The 24,662-nt window shown below is 51.7% G+C and overlaps 3 protein-coding genes across 3 annotated transcripts; 1 reads left to right on the forward strand and 2 right to left on the reverse strand.

Moving 5' to 3' along the window:
- Positions 1-2,772: 2,772 nt before the first annotated feature.
- CYP27B1 (cytochrome P450 family 27 subfamily B member 1) lies at positions 2,773-9,034 on the reverse strand. Its single transcript, XM_084759174.1, has 9 exons — positions 7,797-9,034; positions 6,998-7,188; positions 6,354-6,556; positions 6,062-6,262; positions 5,796-5,968; positions 5,416-5,588; positions 5,149-5,227; positions 4,431-4,628; positions 2,773-4,101 (listed from the first exon to the last, which is right to left on the reverse strand). The coding sequence occupies exons 1-9, from the start codon at positions 7,989-7,991 to the stop codon at positions 3,988-3,990; spliced, it is 1,527 nt and encodes a 508-aa protein (XP_084615300.1). The 5' UTR covers positions 7,992-9,034; the 3' UTR covers positions 2,773-3,987.
- A 131-nt stretch (positions 9,035-9,165) lies between these two features.
- METTL1 (methyltransferase 1, tRNA methylguanosine) lies at positions 9,166-13,910 on the reverse strand. The gene is given in 7 exon segments (XM_084759195.1): positions 9,166-10,379; positions 10,381-10,509; positions 10,666-10,767; positions 10,925-11,038; positions 11,141-11,325; positions 12,330-12,493; positions 13,354-13,910. Coding segments are annotated over 7 exon segments (1,245 nt in total). The 5' UTR covers positions 13,884-13,910; the 3' UTR covers positions 9,166-10,358.
- An 11-nt stretch (positions 13,911-13,921) lies between these two features.
- EEF1AKMT3 (EEF1A lysine methyltransferase 3) lies at positions 13,922-24,439 on the forward strand. Its single transcript, XM_084759232.1, has 3 exons — positions 13,922-14,215; positions 14,339-14,450; positions 22,372-24,439. The coding sequence occupies exons 1-3, from the start codon at positions 14,039-14,041 to the stop codon at positions 22,779-22,781; spliced, it is 699 nt and encodes a 232-aa protein (XP_084615358.1). The 5' UTR covers positions 13,922-14,038; the 3' UTR covers positions 22,782-24,439.
- The last annotated feature ends 223 nt before the right edge of the window (positions 24,440-24,662 follow it).

Here is a 24,662-nt window from a genome sequence, read left to right on the forward strand (position 1 = left end):
CGTGGAGGTGGAGACTCCTTTCTCACCTGGGGCTCTTCTGAAGGGCTGGAGGCTATGGGGCGGTTCCTCGGGAGCAGCAGTGCCAGTGCGATTGCAGTTGGAGGAGGGACTCCCACAGTTCACAGTGGCTGCTAGGTGGCAGTGCTCAGGGGGAGCTGAGGAGGGGTGGACTTGCCACCTGTGAGTTACATCACTTAGGGGAAAACCCCCGAGCTGTCTTTTTCCTGTCTACCTCACAGACATGGGATGAGGGTAAATGAAGGACAGGCTGAACGCTATTACAAAGAAAATTGACAGCGGTATAGGAAGAGCTCTGGACTAGTTGCCAGTCCGCTTACTTCACACACTAGGTGGTACAGCAAATTCCAAAATGCGGTTTCTGTCAGAAGTGGCCCAGAGCTTTGGGCATTCTGAGTGACGGAGTAGATACAGATGCCGAAGGGGAGACAGGCAGATACAGCAGCTGTGCAGAACAGTGTCAGTAGTGGGAACAAGAACATTCCCGACCCTCAAAACAGTGGACCCTGGGGGGAGGCTGGAGCCACTAGACTCGTTCTGTGTTGGGTCAGTCCCTTCCAGGTACCATGTTCCCCCAGAGAAATGAGGTGAGACGGACATGACTCAGGGTCATGCCTTTGACCCCAACTGAAGCTATTTCTGTGGCAGCTCAGAGCCACAGGTTTGATCCCGCTGTGCCCAGCTAGTGGTATTCCTGGAAGGGAGCATCATGGGAGAAGATGTGGGAACGGTGGGTCCGAGGGCTGGGGGTGTGGGTCCGTGGTACAGTGCTTGTCTGGTGTGCATGAGGTTAACGCCCATAACACCACAAAGAGTCTGTGGGTCAGCTTGAAGCTTGGTCCCTTTCTCCTGAAGCCTGGGGGGCTGGGTGCTATATGAATGATGGTGTCGTGAGCGATTAAAGAATTCCTTCATACATTGTTAAAGTCAGGTCCAGAGGCCTTTCTTACTATTGGTCCTCTACTATTGGTAGCCTTACCCTCTGCTCTGCCTCCTCTTGAGAAGGCTTGGGAGAAAAAGAAGAGAACGATTGCCTTCTAACAGCCCGCCTACCCTGGAGCATTAGAAACCTTGCTGCAAGCCTTTCCAGTAGTGAGGAGATGTGGGGGGGAGGGCCTCCCCTCCCCTCCCCCCAGCGGGCTTGGCTGCTGTCCATGGTGCTGGCGTCCAATTGCCTTGTGGGTGTAGGAACCAAAGCTGTACTGGGGGCTCTGACTTAATTCCAAATGTGAAAGGGAACTGATGCTGAGCTCTCCAGTTCTCTAGTAGGACATTTTACCCGGAGACACGCCCCTCTCCCTCCCAGCTACCAGGAGAGGTGGATCTTATTGATTTGTCATTAACAGAAGAGTTGGTGGAAAGTGGATGCGGGGACGGAAAATCAGCAACTACTAAATTAGTGCTGGCAGGAGGGACTTGGATAAGACACACCTGGGGCTTCTTGGCCAAGCCTAGGATGTTCCTCATGGTGGCTCTTCATGGCAGCTTGGACGTAGACAAGAACACACACACATATCTATGTGCACACTCTAGGTCCCAAAGGCCAGCTTTCCCCTCACCTCCAGCACGGATGGAGGTCTCGGCTTCGGGCTCATGCGCATCTATCGATAGAATCTCTGTTTCCCTTTTCCTAATTTACACAGACTCTCACCTAGGAAAGGGGTCGTAGACACCACTGCCTCTTCAAAGTGGCATCTCTGTCTAGTCACTGGGCAGCACAGGAGGGCTGTCCTGTACTCGAGGCCAGGCTTTACTCTCTCAACTCAGCTCTGCTAAGGCTCAGGTATTTTATGTTCAAGTTCAACTTGGTGGTGGGTGAGTAGGAGACACTGAGGGACCAGAAGAGATGCGAGGAGGAGCGAGGAATGTACAAAACCCCTGCCCTCTGCACAAGGCTCCCAGCATGCCTTGCTTCTCCAGATCATGCATGGCTTGATCCCCATGGGGAGTAGGCCGCCTGGCAGTTCCTGTATGCAGGGAGCCATGTCTAGGCTGGGGCAGGGGAATTGCAAAGGAGAGTCTGAACCCAGCTAATTGGAGTGGGAGGGAGGGAGGGAGGGAGGGAGGGAGGGAGGAAGAGGCAAGTCCTGACTAGGGGAGAGCAATCTGGGGTACAGCAGGAGCTGCATAGAGTGCTGAGAGATGCATTTGGATAGAGGATGAGTTAATGTGTATACATCACAAGGGGTGTACTGTGTGCAGCCTCTGAGGGGGCCAGAGAATGCTGACTCAGGGAGCAGGCTCTCTTGGCCCGGTCCCATCCTCCTGCCTCAGTGCTCCAGGGCTCCTGGTCTGGATAAATGAGGGGCAGGTTGAATACGATTTATGTTTTGTTTTCACCCTGCCTGGCTGACTCTGTTTCCCTGCCTGTATCCAAGTCTTTCTTTGAAGGTTGGGCCGAATGGACATTCTAGGATGGATGTCGAGGTTCCAAAAAGATCTTCTCTCCTCAGGAATCAGGCCGCCCCTGGCCATCTCTGCAAAGCCCTTAGCGCCCAGACCCACTTTACAGCTTAGCTCCCACACTCACTATTCTCCACCACCCTCTTAAATCTCTTCCAGGAAGCCAGACTAGACTTGGCTGTTTCCACTACAGATAGAAACATGTCTGGGTTTGTCAGGAAACACTCTTTCAGATGGATCATCATCCAGACCTCCCATTGTTACGGGAGTTACTCCCCAGGAGCTGAGAAGCCAAGGTGAGTGACAGGGGTCAGGATCTTGCCAGGAGTAGGAGAAGAGTAAACCCAAAGCCAAGGAACAAATGTTTTATTTTTAAAAATAAATATTAAAAAAAATTCAATATGAAAAGAAGACAGTCTGGGAGAGAGAGAGGGGGGCAAACCAAAAGATAGGAAGAAGCGGAGCAGACCTACTTTAGAGTGGCTGAAGAGCCAAGGGGAGCTTTAAAAATACCATCAGCGAGGCAAGGACAGGCTCACTTTCCTAGGGGCAAGGTTAAGAGAGAAGAGGGCAGTCTGGCGAGTGCCCATCCCTCCTGCCACATGGTCCGGATTCAATCTGAGAATGCGTGTGGCGTTGCATACCCAGGGATCCAGCCTGACAGGAGATAGAAAGACTGGTGAAGCTGGAAGTGATAGTTCTGCCTTTGACTCCAACACTTGGGGATTGTGAGTTCAAGGACAGCATGGACTACATAGCAGGACTCTCTCAAAACAACAGTAGATAGCCTGGTAGACCAATGAGCATCACCGCTCTTCCTAAGGAGTCACAGGTTAGAAAGAGATGGAGCAGGTGCAGACCAGATGCATGCAGCTCGTGCTATGATAGATGCTTAGACAGCACATCAGTGAACACCATAGGCACCAAAGGAACAGTGTTGAATACACACACACACACACACACACACACACACACACACACACACACACCAGCTGCCCAGGGTTAGTTAACACCTGAGTTGGCCCTTTAAAGATGTGTTAAAATCTAAGCTGGGCATGGTGGCGCACGCCTTTAATCCCAGCACTCTGGAGGTAGAGGCAGGCGGGTCTACAAAGTGAACTTGGGCTCAAAAAAAACAAAAAACAAAACAAAAAACTGAGGGCTTTGGACCTTGAGGAAAGACCAGGAGATGTACTGAGCAGAAGGGCAGGCCCTGGTTCTGTGAGAACCTAATGAGTCAGGCCGAGTACATATTTTGCACTAGGTTAGGTCCTCCTTCCTGAAGTTTGCTCAGCAGACAAGGGAAAGTGTGCCTCTTGTACCTAATTAAAAAAAAAAAAGTTCTATCCAGGTGTGGTGGTGCACGCCTTTAACCCCAGCACTTGGGAGGCAGAGGCAGGTGAATCTCTGTGAGTTCGAGGTCTACAAAGTGAGTCCAGGACAGCCAGGGCTGTTACACAGAGAAACAAACAAACAAAAAACAACGAAGCAAAACACAAAAAGTCCTGTCTGGAGAGAGAAGGCCAAGGCAGATGAGGCAGATGACCATAGCTTCCTTCAGCTCGACTATCTGTCCACAAACTGTAGGTTGATGCTCCTCTCAGGCACCAGGACAGTCCGAGTCATAGGTTTGATTGGGAGAGCACCTGGCTCAGGCAGCACCTCAAAATGGGTCAAGATCTGGAGAGGGAGGAAGAAAGTTAGGTTTGTCACTATGGGTGGGTCTCAAATGGGGCCTTGATTGGCAAAGAACATTATTAACATCAGAATAGCCACTGTTGGGATGGCATCTATGGTCAGTAAGGGACTTCTTGGTCAGTCAGGGTAGGAGATTATGGAAGGGGAAATGATAGTTCAAATACCTTAGCTTATACTCCAGGCCTATAATGGGGTTCTCAGTGGGATATCCGCTGAGTCCTGATGTTTTGCTATGTTTGCAGCAGGTCAAGATGACCCATGCTTATTGGACCTTTCCAGTCAGGGGATTGTATAAGTTCTAGATCACTTACTTGGGCCAAAGCCATTTGTAGTTCAAGCTCTGCCAGGCGTCTCCCTATGCAACTGCGTTTGCCAAAGCCAAAAGGAAGAGATGCAAACGGGTGAGGGGCTGGACCCTTTCCCAGCCATCGAGCTGGATTAAAAGAGTTTGGCTCTGGGAACTGGGCAGGGTCCCTTGAAGTGGCATAGTGACACAGGGAGACCAGCGTCTGGTGGGAAATAAAAGCAAGCTTGTCAGTTCAGGAGCCACCCTTGCAATTCCAGCCCTCAGAAAGCAGAGGCGGGAGGGTTGTGAGTTCAAGGCCAACCTAGTCTATATAGTGGGACCTTACCTCAGCACTCTTGCCCTTCACCCTACCCCCCCCCCCCCAAAAAAAAGCTCAGAGTTACCAGTTTGAGCCCAAGAATGAAGGATGGGGAAATTGAAGAAGAGGGTCTGTGGCTTAGTTTAAAACTAGGCCCTGGTCTGTGGTAAAGAGCTTTCTTTTCAGTCGGGCTGTGGTGGCGCACGCCTTTAATCCCAGCACTTGGGAGGCAGAGGCAGGTGGATCACTGTGAGTTCCAGGCCAGCCTGGTCTACAAAGCAAATCCAGGATAGCCAAGGCTACACAGAGAAACCCTGTCTCAAAAACCCAAAGAGGGAGGGGGTGCTGAAAGGCTTTGGGGAGTGTGAGAGAATGCCTTGAGCGCACGGTGGTAAGGAGTGGCTCAGCAGCAGGGTTTACTCACCTTTGGAGGGATAATATAGTCACCTACGCAGATGTCTCTGTCTGGAACCCGGGAATTTCCAGGTACCACAGGGTACAATCTAGGTCACAAAACAAAAGATGGACTTAGGAGGCTGGAGAACACGCTCCTCATCCTCCTCGTCTCTGCCTTCAAACTCAGGAGCAGAGCACCAGTTTCCCCCCCCCTCTCTTACTGCTTCCTCAGCTGCCAGCTTCCCTGGCTCTCTAGCATTTCCCCCCCCTAGTTCTCGCTTTCTTTCTCCCTCACCTTAACACTTCCTTGATTACAGCCTTCAACAGGGGCAGCTGGGCCAGAGCAGTGGCTTGTGGGTGGGCACAGGAGCCAGGGCCCGCAGCAGCTGTGATCTCAGAGTGGAGTGCAGACTGGACTTCTGGGTTCCGGGAGAGCTCATAGAGCGTCCAGGACAGCGTATTGGATACCTGAGGGAACGGTGAGATCTGAGATGTTAGACATGGGGTAGCATAGGGGAAGAGGTCCTGGGGGGGGGGCGGGACCAAATAACTACTAAGGCTAAGCCTGGGGGTGGTGTCGGTGAGGGATGACGACGACAGGACAGGCACGGAGGAACAGACAGAGGGACAGGGACACTACACTCTGAAGTGGGACCAGTACAGAGAGAACCTCACCGTGTCCACTCCAGCCAGCAGTAGCTCTGTCACATTGCCCACAATAGACTGGACAGACAACTTTTCCCGAAAAAGGAAGTGGGTTAAGTGATGCCCAGACGGCACATTCTCCTCAGGCTTTCCCTGGTCCCTCGTGCCTGCTTCGCTTTCTCGCTGTTCCACGTGCCTCTGGGCTGAGAAGGAAGGCACACTGATGCCTCACTACCGTGGTGCAATTTTAGATACCCCAGGATCTCCAACCCCCACCACACACTTCTGCGCCTCACCAAAGGCAAACATCTGATCCCAGTCTCGGCAGAGGCGGGCCCAGGGTCCGGGTATAAGGCGGTGCAGCCAGCTGGGCATTGCCATAGTCAAGAGTGTAGACACAAACACAGAGCCCACAGCATGGATGAAGGTCTCTGTGTCCGGAGGGACTTCAGCCTCCAGACAGCCCAGACGCGAACCCAGCAATACCGCGCCTATGCCTAGCCGAAAGGGGGTGCAGTCAGTCATCGGGAGTCTAGGGCGCGGAAGGAGTCACTTACACCTGTCCCTAACTCTGTTTTAAGGACCCACCTTCTAGGCCGAATTTGTAAAACTCTCCCGCCACGTCCAAAACAAGGTCAGGTGGCCCAGAGCCACGTCCCCGCTGGCGCCTTAGTCTTCGCACAAGGTCATGGACTACGTTGTCCAGGCTTCCAGCATAGCGGGCGGCTGCTTGCGGACGGAGGAGTAGCGGGGCCAGGAGACTTCGGAGTCTCTGCCATTCTTCCCCATCACTGCTCGGGTGCAGAGAGGCCTCGTGAGTGATGTGAGCGTGTGTGAAGAAAGCTAGGGCGACCAGAGGTATTGCATCTGCTCCCTGGGGGTGTGGAAACCTGCTCCTGACTTCGCCCATCTCCCTTCCTCTTTACTCATTTCCTGCCCAGGCATGGGAGTGGGTTCCAGGGTAAGCTGAGTCACAGATGCGTACATCCAAATGCTAGTACCCTCGCCTGTCTCACGGATTCGTAGGATTCTGGCCTTAAGGGTGGGGCGTGAAGACTTGGCTCTACTTGAGTTTGGACTAGAGTACAGACTAAGTTTGGACTGGGTACAGACTGGAGAACCAGGAGATGCCAGAAGGTTGATGGGAACTGCGGACCTCCCACCAAGCCCGATTTAGCTGGATGTGGGGGTTGGGCCAGGGATGGGGAACTGGGGCTCAGGGGTCGACTCACGCCGTTAGCAACCCGCAAGCCCGCTGGTGGCGACGACGGTGCTCTGCCCAAGATGAGAAGCTGCAGCGCTCTGGACAAGGACTCTCTTGTCGCAGGAGCTGCTCCACAAGTGTAGGGGAGGCCACATACACTGTGCGAAGTGTTCCGAAGCTGGCGGACCATATTGGCCCGTAGCGCGCGGCGCCCTGTACCTGAGAGAACCAGCGCGGAGGACGTTTGAACACCTGGGCGAGTGACTCGCAGTTTAGCTAGTGCCAAGGCCAAGGGTATATAGGCTTGAGAAAAGGGGAGCTTTTCCGGTGCCAGGCTAGCGCACAGCCCCAATGTGGCTAACTTTTTCTTCCATCCCATAAAAGCTTGAGAGGGGATGGCAGAACAGAAGAACTTTGCATAGAGCGAACTTCAGGATTTCTCGTTAGTTATCCAGCTCTAGCTAAGGGGAAGCAGTTCCTTCAAGGCTCCTCTTCTGGGCGCGCTTCATCAAGAGCTTCCAGTAAAAGAAAGGGAACGCGCAGCTGTACGCGAGAGCTGTAGGACAGCAGCGCTCTCACTCCTCCCGCACTCTTGTGCTGGACCTACAGGGTTTCCTGCCCATAAAGTGAGAGTCCATCTATTTGCCGGGTGTAGACACAGACTCCCCGGCAGTAGAACCTTCTCTAGTCCCAGTGTGAGCTTTTATAACCCACAGGTACCCATCCTCACTAGCCCTCCTCCCTGCTCTTCACGGTGGTCTTTTCTGGCATTAAAGCCAGTTCTTCCACTTTGGTCCTACCACTGGCAAGGACTGGCCCCCTCTTACCTGCAGCTCATGAAGCCTGGACAGGCCCCCTTTGCAGAACAGGTCAGCCAGGAAGCATGGCACGGAGGGCCCAGGGATGTCAGACAAACTCCGGAGAACGGAGTTAGTGCCTCTGGAGCCCAGTGAGGCATCCAGCTGTGGAAGCAGGTGGAGTCCATGGTACACCCTGGAGGCGAGCTTGACCGCCCAGGTCATGTTTATGGCCAGGGAGTCTGCTCAAGATCGCTTCTCCAGAGCATCTTTTGTACTTGCCTGAAGCCCTATATAACCATTTGGTCCTGGAGCTGAGGACGCCCCTGCCAAGCTCTTCAGCCAATCCTTTTGCAGAGTGGAATGTGCTGTTCAGTACCCAGGAACAGTAGGCGGGGCAGACTCCCTGCCTCTTGGGCCTCCAGTTGCAACGACCCCCACAGGCGGGCGCACACTCCTTGCAGTAACGCCCTCCCTGGGAAAGCGAACTCCGTATGACTTCAGGAGCCAGTACCTGATATGCCCACCCCTTCCCTTGGGAGCCAAGTCCCTTCAGACCCATTCTTGTGAATTCTCCATCACCCCCTGAATGGAAACTAGGTAGGAGGTGCAGCTCAAGCTGTCCCCATAGTCTTGGGTTGTCCCTTCTCGGCTGTGGGGACTCACAGGCACTAGCTGCACCTTTCCTCCCATGGCTATAACACAAGGAAACACAGCAGGGGGTCAGCATGGCACTAGCCTCTTCACCTTCAAACTTTGTTTTGTATTGTAGCTATTATTTATGGGCATCCTTAGCGTACCTCATGTCTGAGGCCAGTGGATGTCAGAAGAGGGAGTTGGGTCCCCTGGATGTGAGCCATCGAGTGCTGGAACTGAACCCAGGTTCCCTACAAGAGCAGCAAGTGCTCTTCTATGTGTGTATGTGTACAGGGGTACTCGTGTGTGCATGAACACACAGTAGCAGCTGCCCAGAGTCCAGGAAAGGCCACCGAGTCTCCTGGAACTGGAATTGTAAGAAGTTGTGAGCCACCCATCTCGGTTGCTGGGAATTTGTTTCGGGTCCTCTGGAAGAAGACTGAGTGCTTTTTTCCAAGTCCTCTCTCCAGACCCCATCTTTGTTCCCAGGGGAAGGAGTCCCTTCAAGGATCCCCCTCCTTTCAGACATGGGGACTAGGGTTTGAGGGGGCAGAGATGAAGGAGTGTTTTAGGGCCACAAGGTGGTTCAGCAGGGAAATGCACTTGACACCAAACCTGATGAGCTGAGTTTGAGCCCAGGGGCCCAATCGGTGAAGAATGAAAACTGGCTCCATTGAACTGTCCTGTTACCCTCATATATGCACTTGTGTATACTGTCCCCTCCTACCCACAGACAAATGCAAATAACGATACAAAGGAGGGCTTTTGGTGGTTTTTTTTCTTTCTTTTTGTTCTTCATCAAAGTAGGTAAGCTTGGAGCTCCTATCTCTGGCTAGAATGAAGTCTAAGAGCATACTCTGAATCCCAAGCTGACCCTGTGGTCAGCAGCCTCTTACTGCTTTCAGCTGCCGAGTCCTCCAGGTTAGTGGCCGGAGAGCACTGGCTGCTCTTCCAGAGGTTCAGTTCCCAGCACTCACATGACAGCTCACAACTATCGGTAATCTAGTTCCAGGGGAACCAACTTCCATTTCTAGCCCCGAAGGGCACCAGGCTTATATGTGGTGCACATGCATACGTGCAGGCACTCGCTCACTTTGTAGACTGGGCTGGCCTCAAATTCACAGAGACCTGCCTGCCTCTGCCTCCCCAAGTACTGGGATTACAGGCGTGTGCCATTGCACCTGGCATAAAAATAATTCTTTTGTTTTGTTTCGAGACAGGGTTTCTCTGTGTAGCCTTGGCTGTCCTGGACTCACTTTGTAGACCAGGCTGACCTGGAACTCATAGCGATCTGCCTGCCTCTGCCTCCGCCGGGATTAAAGGCGTGCACGATCACGCCTGGCTAAAAATACTTCTTTAAAAAGGAATTTTCCAGCCCATCTCCTGCTCCTCTGCCTTCTCTCCTCCTCCCCCCACCCTCCCCTCAATAGGCACTACTATGCTGGGTCAGTCAGCTTGGAGATCCTGGAATCAAAGTCCAACATGGTAGAGACCCTTCTCTGCCCTCACGCCCTCTAGAGACTCTACAGAGACAGCAACAGATTGCCCAGGTCAGACGGTAAGCAAGGAGCAGCTGGGTGAGGCACGTGGGCACACACACACATTCTCCCCAGGACTGCAAGGTAAACATAGTGGAGGGCAGCCCGAGCCAAACACACAGCCTAAGACAGTGGGGCACTGCAGGCTTCACTCCAGCTACAGAAAAACCCCACCAAGAGGACAAAGTGCTGAGGGCGAACAAAATACCCACACCCTTCCAAACACCCGCTCTGGTCCAAGGTCCTCTGACCTTCTCAGTCAGCTTCATCTGCTTTCTTCTGACAGTGGAGGAGCAAAAAGACAAGAAGTCAGTGCACCCCAATTCTTGGAGAGATCATGGCCTCACAGCCCCGCCAGTCTGGGAAGGCCTGGGACGGGAAGTTGTTCTGTTTTCCAATCACTAGGAGAGGGGTCCGGCTAAGGCAGGGCGGGATTGGGGGGTCACTCCCTGGAGGATAGGATCCTGTATCCTTCGGAAGATGGCTGGGAAATTCTTTCCTCCATTGCGTAAAACTTTCTTTCCTTCCTCAGTTGAAGTGCCTAGATGTCCCACAATGGGGTCTTCACTCTGTAGAAAGAAGGTCCAGCATGTCCCCGCTCACCATTCAAACTGCCTCAGGGCCAGGAGGCTCCCATCCTCCTGGCTCTCAGATAAGTTCAAGGACTGGAGGGTCACTCTGAATGGACCCGCATTCTCGCAGTTTCCCTCCGGTGTCTTACTTACTAGTTCTTCCAAAGGCACACGTTCGAACAGTGGGTGCTCTTCGAAATGGGTGCACATCCATTCGTGTAGTTCGAGCACATCGGTGACGGTGTACACCAGGCCCTGTACAAGCAACATCATTCTAGAAAGGGGCTGCCGGCAGCTGAGCAGTGAGGTGACAAGAATGATAGTGCCTCTCACCCCACCCCCACCCCAAGATTAAAGTCATAGTGAAGAGGCCCCGGGTAGCGTACTCACACCACCTTCCTTCCCGACTCACCCCGACTCTCAGCACGTAGGCATACTCGGCCAGAAGAGTGGGGCTGATGACTCGCCATTTATGCTTCGTTCGCTTAAAATGTGGGTCGGGAAACAGGAAGAACATCTTCGCCAGCTGTGGGACAGACGCACGGCCAACAGGATTGCTTGTGAAGCCCGCCTTCCGCCTTCCGCCCTCCACCTGCCTCACCCACCCCGGCTGCTCCCCATCCTGCACCTGGCCCTTGCGGAAGAAATTAGGGAGGTGCTTCATGGCGTTACTGCGGAGACAGGCAATGTTCTGGAACCCGCCTCCAGGGGTTGCACGGAGGGCCCGAATCCTGTCTTGTACATAGTCTGACACCTTCACCCGAATCTCCAGACCCAGAATCAGGGTGTCTGGAAAGAGCGGTGACAGTGCCACTGGGGAAAGAAAGATCAGTGGGATCATCGGTGTCATATTTTGAGGAAGTACAAAGAAGTTAACACAGGCAAACAGTTTACATTTGTAGATATCTAAGTCGAGGGGGTGGGGGGGGCACGCAGCGATACCCCTGAAGGAAACAGGGCTGTGGTGGCTCATGCCTTTAATCCTAAGAGTTGGAAGTGGGGCATGCGGGCAGAGGCAGGCAGAGCTCTGTGTGTTCAAGATCCGCCTGCTCTATATAGGAAGCTCCAGACCAGATCGGGCTGCATAGTGAAACCCCGTCTCAAAAAAACAAAAACAAAACAAAACCCAAAAGACAAACAAACAAACAAAAACCCAAAATAAAATAAACAGCAAAGACTAGAATAAAAGGGCGGGAGCTACAGGTTCAGTCTGCATTTGCTTTCACAGTGACCACTACATCACAACACTCTCTGGTAGACTGCGAAGGTGGGGAAACAGGGTGGGTCAGAACTAACAAAGCAGAAAGCTGGGACTTGAGTCCAAGTCTTCAGTTTCCAGGAATCATGCCCCCTTCTTCTCTGTTACACTGTTATCTCTCTATAGGGGAAGATGTAAGCCTAGGCCAGTGGCTTGGCATGCATACTCTAGAAAACAGAGACAATGTAACAGGAACCCCAAAACAAGAAGAGCAGGAGAGGGAAGGTGGTGGAATCCCCAAGAAAGTCAGTTCAGGATCAGTGGCCACAGTGGACCATCTCTGACGCTTGTGCTGACCGGCTCACTGACCCAGCACAAGGCAGGCCAAATGGCTCATGTAGGGCCTGGAGCCAGACAGAACAACCCAGGTTCTAAGAAACAGTTGAGGCAGCCCCCTCCCTTCTCCAGGACAAAGGCCACACAGACCCAGAGTAGAAAAAAGGTGGTGGCTCTCCACACTGATGTCACTGGTGTCTAGTGCCAGGAGGAAAGGTCAACTATGGTCGCCTCCTCCAACCTGCTGAGATGGCAGAACCCCAGGGAAAGGGCTGGGCATTACCTAACAAACCACCATAGCCACAGCCTATGTCTGCAAACTCCACCTGGGGCCCAGATCGCTTTTCTTTTTTATCCTTCGAATCGTCATGGCTCTTGTTTTGAGTAAGCGGAGCAAAGAACTCTGGGTAAAGCTCAGACCAGTCCATCTCCTCTGGCTTCACAGGGCTATTGGAAAGAAGATATGAGATGAAACGAGACACTACTAGACCGTTGGGATACACCATGGCAGACGTGCTCGGGGAGGGGAGGGCGATGGTAGGTTTCTCAAAAATTCTGCAGCTGTGGGCCATGCAGTGTCTAGAAGGCATATGGAAAGTCCCCTGGCTCTGAGGGTGTGAATCACAGCCCCATCATGAGGCTATGGTTACTGATCTACCAAGCTATTTTTCTGGGTATTGATGTGTCAGGTAGTTCTCCTTTTCGGGACCCAAGTTTTCTCTCTCCCACAGACTGACTGCCTTCAAAATCAGGGCCACGGCTTTGTGTATTTTGTGTGGAGAGGATGGAGCAAGGAGTGACCAGGAGAGTGTATATGTTTATTTATTTATTTATTTTTATTAATAGAAAAAGCAAAATAGGAGAGGGTGTGGCGGCCCGCGCCTTTAATCCCATCGATCGGGAGTCAGAAGCAGGCCGATCTCGAGGCCAGCTTGAACTACAAAGTGAGTCCCTGGACAACTAGGGCTACACAGAGAAATCCTGTCTCGAAATCACAAAGCAAACAAAACGGAAATGACAGCTTGCTTTCGCTTCTTCTTTTTAGCGTCTGCAATAACTTTTCCCCCTCATCCTAGATCTGGTTGGCAAGTCCACGCAAAGTCTACAACGCCATGACCTCTCCTCGCCGGTCTACTCCGCTTTCTGCCAAATCTCCCCAACCCATCATCAACTGACGTGTCATCCGGACGACTCTCCCAGGTCCATTTCAAGTCCTAGCTCGGTCCCAGCATGGTCGCCTTCCCAGGCGGCTGCATGCGCCCTCCCTCCCTCCCTCCCTCCCTCCCAGATCCCGCGCGGTCGCTCACTAGCGCAGCGTATGGTCCGCCATGGGGTTAGAATGGGCGCGTTGCCGGTAGTAGCGCTTCTGCGGCTGGGGGGCCTCGGCTCCCGCCATGATGCTACACGATCCACGTGGAGGACTGAGACTTCGGGCGCAAGATGATGACGCACTCTGGGCTGCCAGCAGGCCCCGCCCCTTAAAGAACCGGGCGCCCATTCCGCTGAGCCGTAAGGAGAGGACCCTGGAGGGAGTTGGTGGGAGAGAGCCCTGCGCTCTGCTTGTCCCCAGCCTTGCGGCATGCCCAGTTCCAGGCACCCCGCCTCCTCTCCTGGCTCGCTTCTGCACTGTCTGGGTTCCCAAATGCCTACAGGCACCTGTGCGCCCCACAGGTGAGCGGGATGTGAGGGACCCGCCTCTGACAGTACAATCAAGCCTCATTTCTTTTCTCTCCTGGTGTCTTGAACCAAAGTCAGTCGGGTCTGACCTGTGTGGAGCTGCGTGCGTCCTGTTCTGTGTGCGCCAGGGACCCGGGTTCGGGGGACCATCCCCATCCATCTCCAGGAAGTCCAGCTGGAGGAAGGAGGGTGAGCTGGGGAGGCGGAGCCCGGTGCCTGAGAGCAGCCCATATGGCTGGCAGTCCCCCAGCCTCAACCCCTCCGAGGACTCGGATCTGAGCGCTGGCGGGGGTGCCCGCGTGCTCGATAAGCCTGATGGCCAGCTCTCGCCCGGATCCCGAACCAGAGCCCGAATCCGTGTTCCCACGCGAGGTCGGGCTCTTCACCGACTCTTACTCGGAGAGCAGCAGGTTCTACTTCTGTGGGCACGAGCTGAGCATCACGCAGAACTTTGGGTCGCGCCTTGGGGTGGCAGCGCGCGTGTGGGATGCGGTGAGGAGTGGGCTGCCCAAAGTGAGGGACCCTGAGAGGTCCACTCCTCGGACCTCACCCCTCCCATATGGAGCTATCCGTCGTGACAGTTTCCCACTTTCTCTTTCTTTACCCCCGTCGTAGGCTCTGAGCCTGTGTAACTATTTCGAGAGTCAAAATGTGGATTTTCGAGGCAAAAAGGTGATCGAACTAGGCGCGGGGACAGGCATCGTGGGAATCCTGGCGGCGCTACAGGGTACGTGAGCTGGGGTTGAGGTGGAGCTAGAGAGTTAAGTTAAGACGTGGACTGCTCGGGATGGGTAGGGCTTTTGAACTCAGCTCCTTTCTTGGTTTTTAACAAACCTCTACTCCTCTGCGAGGCTGACGGCGCTGATTGGCTTCAGAACACCCAGGATAGTTGTTTTGAGGGTGGCTAAAACAAATCAGAGAGGGATTCTGTGGAAAATGCTGGGGACGCTCTTCCTTAAAATGCTTATATGGCGGAGAGACCTGGGCCTCTTTGTATCTTCGTTATGTTAGGGCCTCTTAAACTTTCTTCCTTCCTTCCTTCCTTCCTTCCTTCCTTCCTTCCTTCCTTCCTTCCTTCCTTCTTTCCTTCCGTGTGTGTGGGGGGGAGGGGACGGGGGTCTGGTTGAGACATGCTCTATTGTGCAGGCTGGCCTAAAAGTCATTACGGAAAGGTTAGCCTTGAATTCCTGCTTCTCCGGCCTTAATTTTCCAAGTGCTGGAATTACAGGTGTGTGCCCTCATACTGCAATGCAGCCTTAGGTGTTTACTGCTCGAAGAAACAAGATTATGAATTTTGGAGCGCTAGGGTGTGAATCCGTATCATTCTAGCTGTAGGGTTGGTAATTAAACAGCTGAGACGTGGCAAAGAGTCAGAAAAAGTATGCTTCACTTTGAGCAAAAAAATAAAAAATTCTTTACCTTGTGCTCTAAGTCATGCAAACCAGGATGTCCCTATTTACAGCGACAGAACTAGGTCACATTAAGGGATGCCCTTGCAGAGGCAGACACTTATCCTTCAAGTCACTCGATCATACGTCCTCTGTGTTGCCAAGAGTCATTCTGAGGACTGAGGATTTGACATCAGATAAGAAAGATTTCAGCCAGACGTGGTGGCGCATGCCTTTAATCCCAGCACAGGGGAGGCTGGCGGATTGCTGTGAGTTCCAGGCCAGCCTGCTCTACAAAGCGAGTCCAGGACAGCCAGGGCTACACAGAGAAACCCTGTCTCGAAAAACCAAAACCAGGGGCTGGGGAGACAGCTCAGAGGTTAAGAGCACTGTCTGCTCTTCCAGAGGTCCTGAATTCAATTCCCAGCAACCACATGGTGGCTCACAACCATCTATAATGTGATCTGATGCCCTCTTTTTGCCTGCGGATGTACAGTGTGCATAATAAATACGTCTTAGAAAGGAAGGAAGGAAGGAAGGAAAAAGAAAGACCAAAACCAAAAGAGAGAGAGAGAGAGAGAGAGAGAGAGAGAGAGAGAGAGAGATTTCCTCTGCCTCAGGAGCGTGTGGTCTCTGAAGGAGGGACTGTGGGAAGATGCTGTGCACATACATGATAGTGAGGTATGTGGCATGGGTGTGCTCTGGCGAGCTACCGTGACTGCGGAGGGAATGTATTAATGGGACGCTCTGACAGAGGAGGAAAGTGGATGAATGAGAGCCAGAAAGTTCCATCACAAGGGAAGAAGCCAAGTGTGCTGGCATGTGCCTGTAATCCCAGCACTCAGGAGGCAGAGGCAGGAGGACAGCTGTAAGGTCAGGGCCAGCCTGGACTACCTAGTCAGAGCCTGTCTCAGGGAGGAAGGGCAGGAAGGGGAAGTGCGTGCAGGCACGTGCCCGTGTGTATGTGTGTACATGTGTGTGTGTGTGTGCGAACATATGCCTTTATTTACTGTCAGGCCAGCTGTTTCTCTTTTGGGCAGTGTTTAGTTGCCAAGTCCGAAATCTGGGTGTAATTTATTCCTTCACTGTGTGTCCCAGAATCAGCTGGCCCTGCCTCCTCCTCCTCTTCTTCTTCAAGATTTATTTATTTTGTATACAGTGTTCTGACTGCATGTACACCTGTACAGCGGAAGAGGGCGCCAGATCTCATCATAGTTAGTTGTGAGCCACCATGTGGTTGCTGGGAATTGAACTCAGGACTTCTGGAAGAGCAGTGCTCTTAACCACTGAGCCATCTCTCCCTGGCCCTGCCTTCTTAACACACAACCGCCCCTTGCTCCTTCCTTGTCCCACCATATTGAGTCCACTACTGATTCTTGTCCGGCTTTTCCTAAGCATCTTAAGGCTTCCCTGAAGCCTGCGAAAGGTTAGCACTCCCAAACTGACACTGTCATTGTCCCTTACCAAGCTTGCGTCTCCCTCAGGCTTTCATCTGCCTGGTGGGGAACATAGGCAGTACCTTGTCACATGCCTGCTTTCCAGGCTCATACCCTTCCTGTCCTGTGGGTTTTACCTCCTATAAACCTCTTAGATTTTTTTGTTTGTTTTTTGTTGTTTTGTTTTTCAAGACAGGGTTTCTCTGTGTAGCCTTGACTGTCCTGGACTCACTTTGTAGACCAGGCTGGCCCCGAACTCACATCAATCCGCCTGCCTCTGCCTCCCAAGTGCTGGGATTAAAGGCGTGCGCCACCACTGTCTGGCTCCTTCTGTTTTCTTGACTCCACTCCTGGAGCCGCAGCCTGAGCCAACACTAACACTTGCTCAGACTGTAATAAGTAGTCAGACTGGTTGGTCTTCTTGCTTTGAGCTCTGGCCCCCACCTCGATCCTGGCTCACACCACCCTACAATCAGAATGGCTTTTTTTTTTTTTTTTTTTTTTTTTTTGGTTTTTCGAGACAGGGTCTCTCTGTGTTAGCCTTGGCTGTCGTGGACTCACTTTGTAGACCAGGCTGGCCTCGAACTCACAGCAATCCGCCTGCCTCTGCCTCCCGAGTGCTGGGATTAAAGGCGTGCGCCACCACGCCCGGCTCAGAATGGCTTTTTCAAAATGCGGCTCTCATCACTATCATACCCCGCCCCTCTATGGGCTCTTATGGCTGTCCCTGTAACATGGCTTCCAGTGGCCTCCCTGTCTCGTCTCTCTCTTTCTGTGCCTCCCCACTTCCTGTTCTCCTTGTGTGTCTGGTAGCCCTCTGACTGCTCTGCACATTTGCTTTGTCTCCTCCCTGAAGGACTCTGTGGGGGCTGCACTTTCTGCTTGAAACAGTCTTACCTGGTTAATGCAAGTGTACTCTCCATTGCTATGCCAAGCTGCCCTTCCAAAAGAAGGCTTCACACACACACACACACACACACACACACACACCACATATAAACACACACAGCACACATACCACACACACACTACACACACACCACACACACCATGCACACACCACACACACCATGCACACACCACATACACCACACACACCACACACACCACACACTCCACGCACACACCACACACAGTACACACACCACACACACCACATCACACACATACCACACACACCACACATACCACACACTCCATGCACACAACACATACACACACACCACCACCACCACCACGACCACCCAGGCTGGCTCAAGCCTTCTTAGTATTCACACAGTTGTGCTAACTATACTCATTTTGTGCTGGTTTTCATTGAGCTCAGGTTTTTGTGTTACCCAACTAGGTTGTCACTTTTCCTTTGCTCATTTATTCTTCCTCTCTCCTAGACATCTGTTTCTTTTTGCTTTTTGTTTTTTGAGACAGGGTCTCTCTGTGTAGCCTTGGCTGTCCCGGACTCACTCTGTAGACCAGGCTGGCCTCGAACTCACAAAGATCTGCCTGGCTCTGCCTCCCAAGTGCTGGGATTACAGGTGTGTGCTACCACACCCACCTGACATCTGTTTCTTATTCTTCAAACTGTGCCATGACTCTCTCTCTCTCTCTCTCTCTCTCTCTCTCTCTCTCTCTCTCTCTCTCTCTCTCTCTCTTTAGTTTTTTGAGACAGGGTTTCTCTGTTTAGCCCTGGTTGTCCTGGACTTGCTTTGTAGACCCAGAGATCCACCTGGCTCTGCCTCCTGAGTGCTGGTACTAAAGGCATGTGTCACCATTGCCTGGTGAAACCTGTCTCTTATCTCTTCTGGGTCATAGGTACATTCTGTCTGTCTGTCTGTCTATCATCAAATACCTATATCTACCTACCTACCTACCTATCATCTATCAGTCATCTAGCTATGCATAGATGTGCATAGATGGTGTGTATGTATGTGCATGGTGTGTGTGTGTGTGTGTGAGATCCTACATTTCCTAAGTCATTTCTCTGCTGAGGAGAGAATACACCCATGTTAATGTCACTGCTTTAGTTCCTCGTTCTGGTTTTTTCTCTATCAATTGGGGTAGGTGTCTCCTCCTCTTAGTGGCTCCAGCTGAGATTGTGAACTTCACTTCCAAACCCATGTTTTGTTTTGGTTTTTTTTTTAAGATTTATTTATTTATTATTATGCATACAGTCCTCTGCCTGCATGTACACCTGCAGGCCAGAAGAGGGCACCAGAGCACATTAGAGATGGTTGTGAGCCACCGTGTGGTTGCTGGGAATTGAACTCAGGACCTCTGGAAGAGCAGCCAGTGCTCTTAACTGCTGAGCCATCTCTCCAGCCCCCAGCCCCCCTGCTTTGAACCCGGGAGTCAATTTGGCTCCAGTTGACTTAGCGTTTGATAGTGACACTCCCATCTCCTTGAAATGTCCTTTGCTTTCTGGGCCAACACATTTCTGGCTTCCACCTACATTCCTGGCACACTTTTCCATTCTTTTTTGTTGATTCCCTTTTATCCTTACAAGAGAAACTGAGTGCCCCAGTGCTCGGGAGCGGCCTTTGACCCCTTCTTTTTTCCTGGCTGTTCTTGCTCCTGAGAGGCCCATTGCGCTGTGGCTGTGATTATCCTTGTGATGGTGAGGACCATGATGCCCTCGTTCTGCAGCTGTGATTATCCTTGTGATGGTGAGGACCATGATGCCCTCCTTCTATATTAAGGCTTGTTTGCATAACCCACCGTCTACTCGGTATCCTCCTGTGATTGTCTGACAGGCATTTCAAACTTTGCTCACAAATGAAATCACACTCCCATTTCCCAGTCTGCCTCTCTCAAAGCCCTCGTCACTTACACAGTGGGCAATTTGGCCTGAGTTAGGCCAAGTGTTCAAAAACCATCTTGAGTCAAAAATCTCCCCCATTTTGTGTGTGTGTGTGTGTAAGAGAGAGAGAGCGAGAGAGAGAGAATCAGTTCATTGATGTTGACCGCACCTTCAGCATCTATGAAGGGTTTGATTACTTCTTAGTTGTCACTACGTGATTTCTAACCAGCATCATCGCTTCTCTTGGTCCTTGGAGTTGCTTCCTGACCAGTCTCACTGGTTCTGCCCTTGCCTTCCTGCAGTTTTTTGTTTCTGTGAATATTTAGTGTGTGTGTGTGTGTGTGTGTGTGTGTGTGTGTGTGTGTGTGTTCTGTCTGCATGTGTGTAGCACATGAGATCCTGGTGCCTGAAGAGGTCAGAAGAGGAACTGGGTCCCCTGGAACTGGAGTTAAAGATGTCTGTGAGCCACCGTGTGGGGGCTGGGAACTGAACCCGGGTCCTCTGCAAGAGCAGCCAGTGCTGAGCCTTCTCCCCAGCCCCCTTGGTTTTTTTTGTTTTTGTTTTTAAGACAGGGTTTCTCTGTAGCCTTGGCTGTCCTGGACTCGCTTTGTAGACCAGGCTGGCCTCGAACTCACAGCGATCGGCCTGCCTCTGCCTCCCGAGTGCTGGGATTAAAGACATGATGCTTCAGCACTGCCTGGCTCCCCCATGAGTTTTTTTAATCACAGCAATCAAAGTGCTTCTCCTAAGTCCTGAGTCAGTGTGTGCAGGCCTGGCCCTGTCTTCCCACGTCATAAGATCTGGCCCCTGTGCCTCCCACTCACCTGGCTCTTCATAGCTGCCAGGCACAGCTCTGCCACAAGGTCTCTGTGGCTGCTGACCTGGAGTCTGGTAGACTTTAGCCTGGGGGAGCCGCATGGTTTGCTCCATTGCTGCCTTCAGGTCTTTTCCAAGTGAAATGTGCTTAGTGAGGGTTTCCCAAGCACCTGGTAAAAGTGCGCTCCACGGCTTCTCCCTGCAAGGGTTCTCCTTGCTCTGTTGGTGCCTCACTGTAGCAAGCACTGTATTGCGTGTCTTATTTCATTTGCTGTGGTTTGGATTTTTTTGTTTTGTTTGTTGTTGTTGTTGTTTGGGTTTTTCTTTTTCTTTCTTTCTTTTTTTTTTCTTTTTTTCTGAGACAGGGTTTCTCTGTATAGCCTTGGCTGTCCGGGACTAACTTTGTAGACCAGGCTGGCCTCGAACTCACAGAGATCCATCTGCCTCTGCCTGATGGGATTAAAGGCGTGCGTCATCACCACCTGGCTTGTTTTCTTTTTTGAGACAAGGTCTAGTATAACTCTGGTTGACTGTCAAACTCCTAATATTCTTGCTTCCGCCTCCCAGTGCCAGGACTATAGCTGTGAGCCACAGGCCCTGTTTATATTTGGTTTGGTGACAATGTGTCTTGCTGTGTAGCTCCAGATGATCCTCCTGCCTCAGCTCCCCACATTCTGTGATCACAGGTTAGGTACCACCATGCCTGAATAGTTTATCTCTCTTGGTCATATAATCTTTTCTTGCTATTGTTCTTTTTTTAATTAAAACAAACAAACAAACAATCCATTTGGGTTGGGGGAGTGGTAGCACACAACTTGACTCCCAGAATTTGGGAGGCAGAGGCAGGCAGGTCTCTGTGAGTTTGAGGCCAGCCTGCTCTACAGAGAAGTTTCAGAACCGCCGAGGCTACACGAAGAAACCCTGTTCTGAAAAACCAAAACAAATTACAGTTGTTTAGTGAGGGTAATGCATTTGTCATGGCATGCATGTAGAGGGCAAAAGAACACTTTGTGAGGGCTGGACAGATGGTTCAGAGGTTAGGAGCACTGACTGCTCTTCCAGAGGTCCTGAGTTCAATTCCCAGCAACCACATGGTGCTGGGGCTCTCAGTCACTGAGCCCTCTGTTTTACAGCACTTGGCACTGTTCTGTGAACACCAGGAACGGTGTTCTCTGCCGTGTTCACTGCCGTGTTGCAGCCCCCTGCACACACACCTGTGATGAGGATGAGCGAGTGAGATCTTCCTCCTGTACGATAGCCATGCTGATGTCGTTTCTGTGCCAGGAGGCTGCAGTTGTGTTTTGCCTCCTGTTGTACCCCGGGCATCTAGAAAGCCCTCAGTGCACACGTTCGTTCGTTGTGCGAGGAAAGGGTTCTGCAATGCCGATCCGATCGTCCTCAGCTCAGGCTCCGCTCTTCAAACCCATTTCTTGGGCTGGGAAGGCAGCTCTTGCCGAATGCCGGCCTCGCGTGTGATCTCACGCTATCGAGCCTGGCTCTGTTCGCGGGCAATAGTCCTCGTTTTAGTCAATTTTTCCGTCCTCTAGACCAGCGGTTCTCAGCCTTCCTCATTCTGTGACCCCCTTATACAGTTCCTTATGCTGTGGTGACCCTCCAACCGTGAAATTACATTTGTTGCTACCTCATAGCTGTACGTTCTCTTCTGTTTTGAATCATACTTGTAAACCTCTGCGTTTTCCCGACGGTCTGCTGAGGTCGTGACCCACAGGTTGAGAACCACTTCTCTGGCGCGTGGCTTAACTATGCCATGACCTTTGCCCTGCCGGGCGCTTGTACTCCCTATTCCCTGCTCGGAGAGGCTCACCTGACTAACGTGTGCTTGTCCTTTTGGGCTCTGCTGAGGTCACGTCTTCTGAGTTTGTGTGTGTGTGTGTGTGTGTGTGTGTATGGGTGGGGGTTGGTAGAGCTCGTGCCCAGCTTGGTCTTGCCCAGGCTTTTGCTGACATCTGGTTGTTGTGTGCCGGCGAGAGAGGTTGAAGATTATCTCAGAGAGAATGTTGATGTTGTAGAATGCAGAGTAACGAGAGTGGCACCGGGTGACACTGAGGTCAGGGCAACTAGAAGCCAAAGTGTGGACTTGGGCTGTCAAGACGTGAGGCCTTAAGGTCTCTGGAGCCACCAGGCGGAGTCCTCATGAGCCCTTTCTTGTCGTGGTCCCTCTGACTTGGATTTCTCTTCCTTGCTCTCCCTCAGGGGGGGACGTTACCATCACTGACTTACCACTGGCCCTAGAGCAGATCCAGGATAACGTCCATGCTAATGTGCCATCCGGAGGCCGCCCTCAGGTGTGTGCCTTGTCCTGGGGAATCGACCAGCATGCCTTTCCTGGAAACTATGACTTGGTGCTGGGGGCAGACATCGTGTACCTGGAACCGACCTTCCCACTGCTGTTGGGGACCCTCCAACACCTGTGCGGGCCCCAGGGCACCATCTATCTGGCCTCCACAATGAGGGAGGGACATGGGACGGAGAGCTTCTTCCAGCACGTCCTGCCCCAGCACTTCCAACTGGAGCTGGCCCAGAGGGACGAGGACGTGAATGTGAACATCTATAGGGCCAGGCACAGGGCAGTGATGCCCAGTGGGCAGCGCCCCTCCTGCTGACCTCAGCGCCTGTCTCAGTGGAGGAATGCCATGTCTCCAGAGCCGTAGACGTCAGGACCAAAAGAAAAGCACGGATCTCTTGTCCTCTTTCTTCCCTCTTCCCTTTGTTTTCCCTAATAGTTCTTGGGGAATGCAGACTGCTCCTTAAGAATGGCAGAGCCCTAGACGCATTGAGTTTAAGGCACAAAGAGGGTGCCCAGCACTGGTCCTCACAGGAGAAGAAGGTATTCAGGGTACTCAGGAGTAAGGGAGGGTAACGGGGTGCAAATAGTAGCTGCAGAGAGATTGTCCCTGGCCATTTGGTCACTTTTAGTTCTTTAGCAGAATAGTTCTTTAGCAGAATAAAGACTAATTTATTTATTATTATTATGAATACAGCACTCTGCCTGCATGTACACCTGTGGGCCAGAAGAGGGCACCAGATCTCATTATAGATGGTTGTCAGCCACCGCGTGGTTGCTGGAAATTGAACCCAGGACCTCAGGAGGAGCAGTCAGTGCTTTTAACCTCTGAGCCATCTCCCCAGCTCTGCAGAATGGACTTTTAAAAATCACATTCTTTGATATTTTTAAGGGGGAAAATGAACATTAGTTATCTCTCCTGCATCTCCAAACATTTAGCTATCTAGAGGGATGGGTACCAAGATGCCCCTGAATACCTGTTTCTTGCCTGCTGAAATAAGACTGTCTCTAGGACAAGTCCTCCTATCCCTGAGCCTGGGGACAAGCAGCAGAACTGTCCATTTAGGCTATAGCTTCTTCATCCTTCGCAAAGTTCAAGACCTGATCACAGACATCATGTTGTACCAAATTCTGGATTCTTCTAATCTCTACTTTTTCCTTCCAAGGTCATTTTTTCCTTCTTAATTTGTCTTGTCTTGCCTTCTTGACTCTTTGCCTCTGGAGCTATCTGGTGAGGGCTCTCTTTCCTTCCCGTTTTAGTCACAACCATCTTCGAGGTGTCTGCCAACATTTTCTTTTTTTCTTTTTTCTTTTCTTTTCTTTTCTTTTTTTTTTTGGCCAACATTTTCTTAACCTCCAAGCCACTCTTCAAGTTCTTGCCATTTCCCCAAACCTGCTCTAATTAATTAGCATCTACTGCAAGCACAAACGTCTCTGCTTGGTTCTCAGCCTGCACGCGCATGCCCCCAAACTACTCGCATTTCCTACTCCGTTTGTATTGCACCTCTAGCCAGATTGCAAACTTTGCTACTCTTTGTTCGCTAACTCTATGCCAGCATTTCCAACTTCACTTCCTGACGCTCCCTGTCCAAACTCATTCTTTGCATCTGGGGGGAAAATCCCCCTTTTCCTGAGCTTTCCCTTTGGATGTGATTTGCTTGTCGGGAGATCTCTTAACTGTTTAGGGAGCCTTCTGTTGTCTTACCTGATTCTTACTTCCTCACCAATAGACACACTGGAGGACAGAGCTGTAGGCTATTCATTCCTAACTCTCCTGAAGCTGTCAACGGCTCCGGGTACACCAGTGCTCAGCAGATATTTTGCTAACTCCGTAATTCGGTTTGTAGAAGGAATTCCACCTCTCCAGGTGACCTTGGACAGTTTCCTGAGCCCACCCATCTTCCTCCCGTTTGTCCTGAGTCACAAAGGGACAATGAATATGAAAGTACATTGGAAATAAACATCAAGTATTACTTACATGTCTTGTGTTGTTGTTGTTTTTTGTTTGTTTGTTTTTATTTTTGTTTTGTTTTTTCCAGAGGGTTTCTCTGTGTAGCCTTGGCTGTCCTGGACTCGCTTTGTAGACCGGGCTGGCCTCGAACTCACAGTGATCCACCTGCCTCTGCCTCCCGAGTGTTGTTATTTTGTGACAACTTTATCATGCAGTTGTGTGTGTGTTGTTTTTTTTTTTTTGCCCCCG

This window comes from Acomys minous (genome assembly GCF_964271855.1).
Source record: "Acomys minous genome assembly, chromosome: 15".
NCBI classification, from domain to species: Eukaryota; Metazoa; Chordata; class Mammalia; order Rodentia; family Muridae; genus Acomys; species Acomys minous.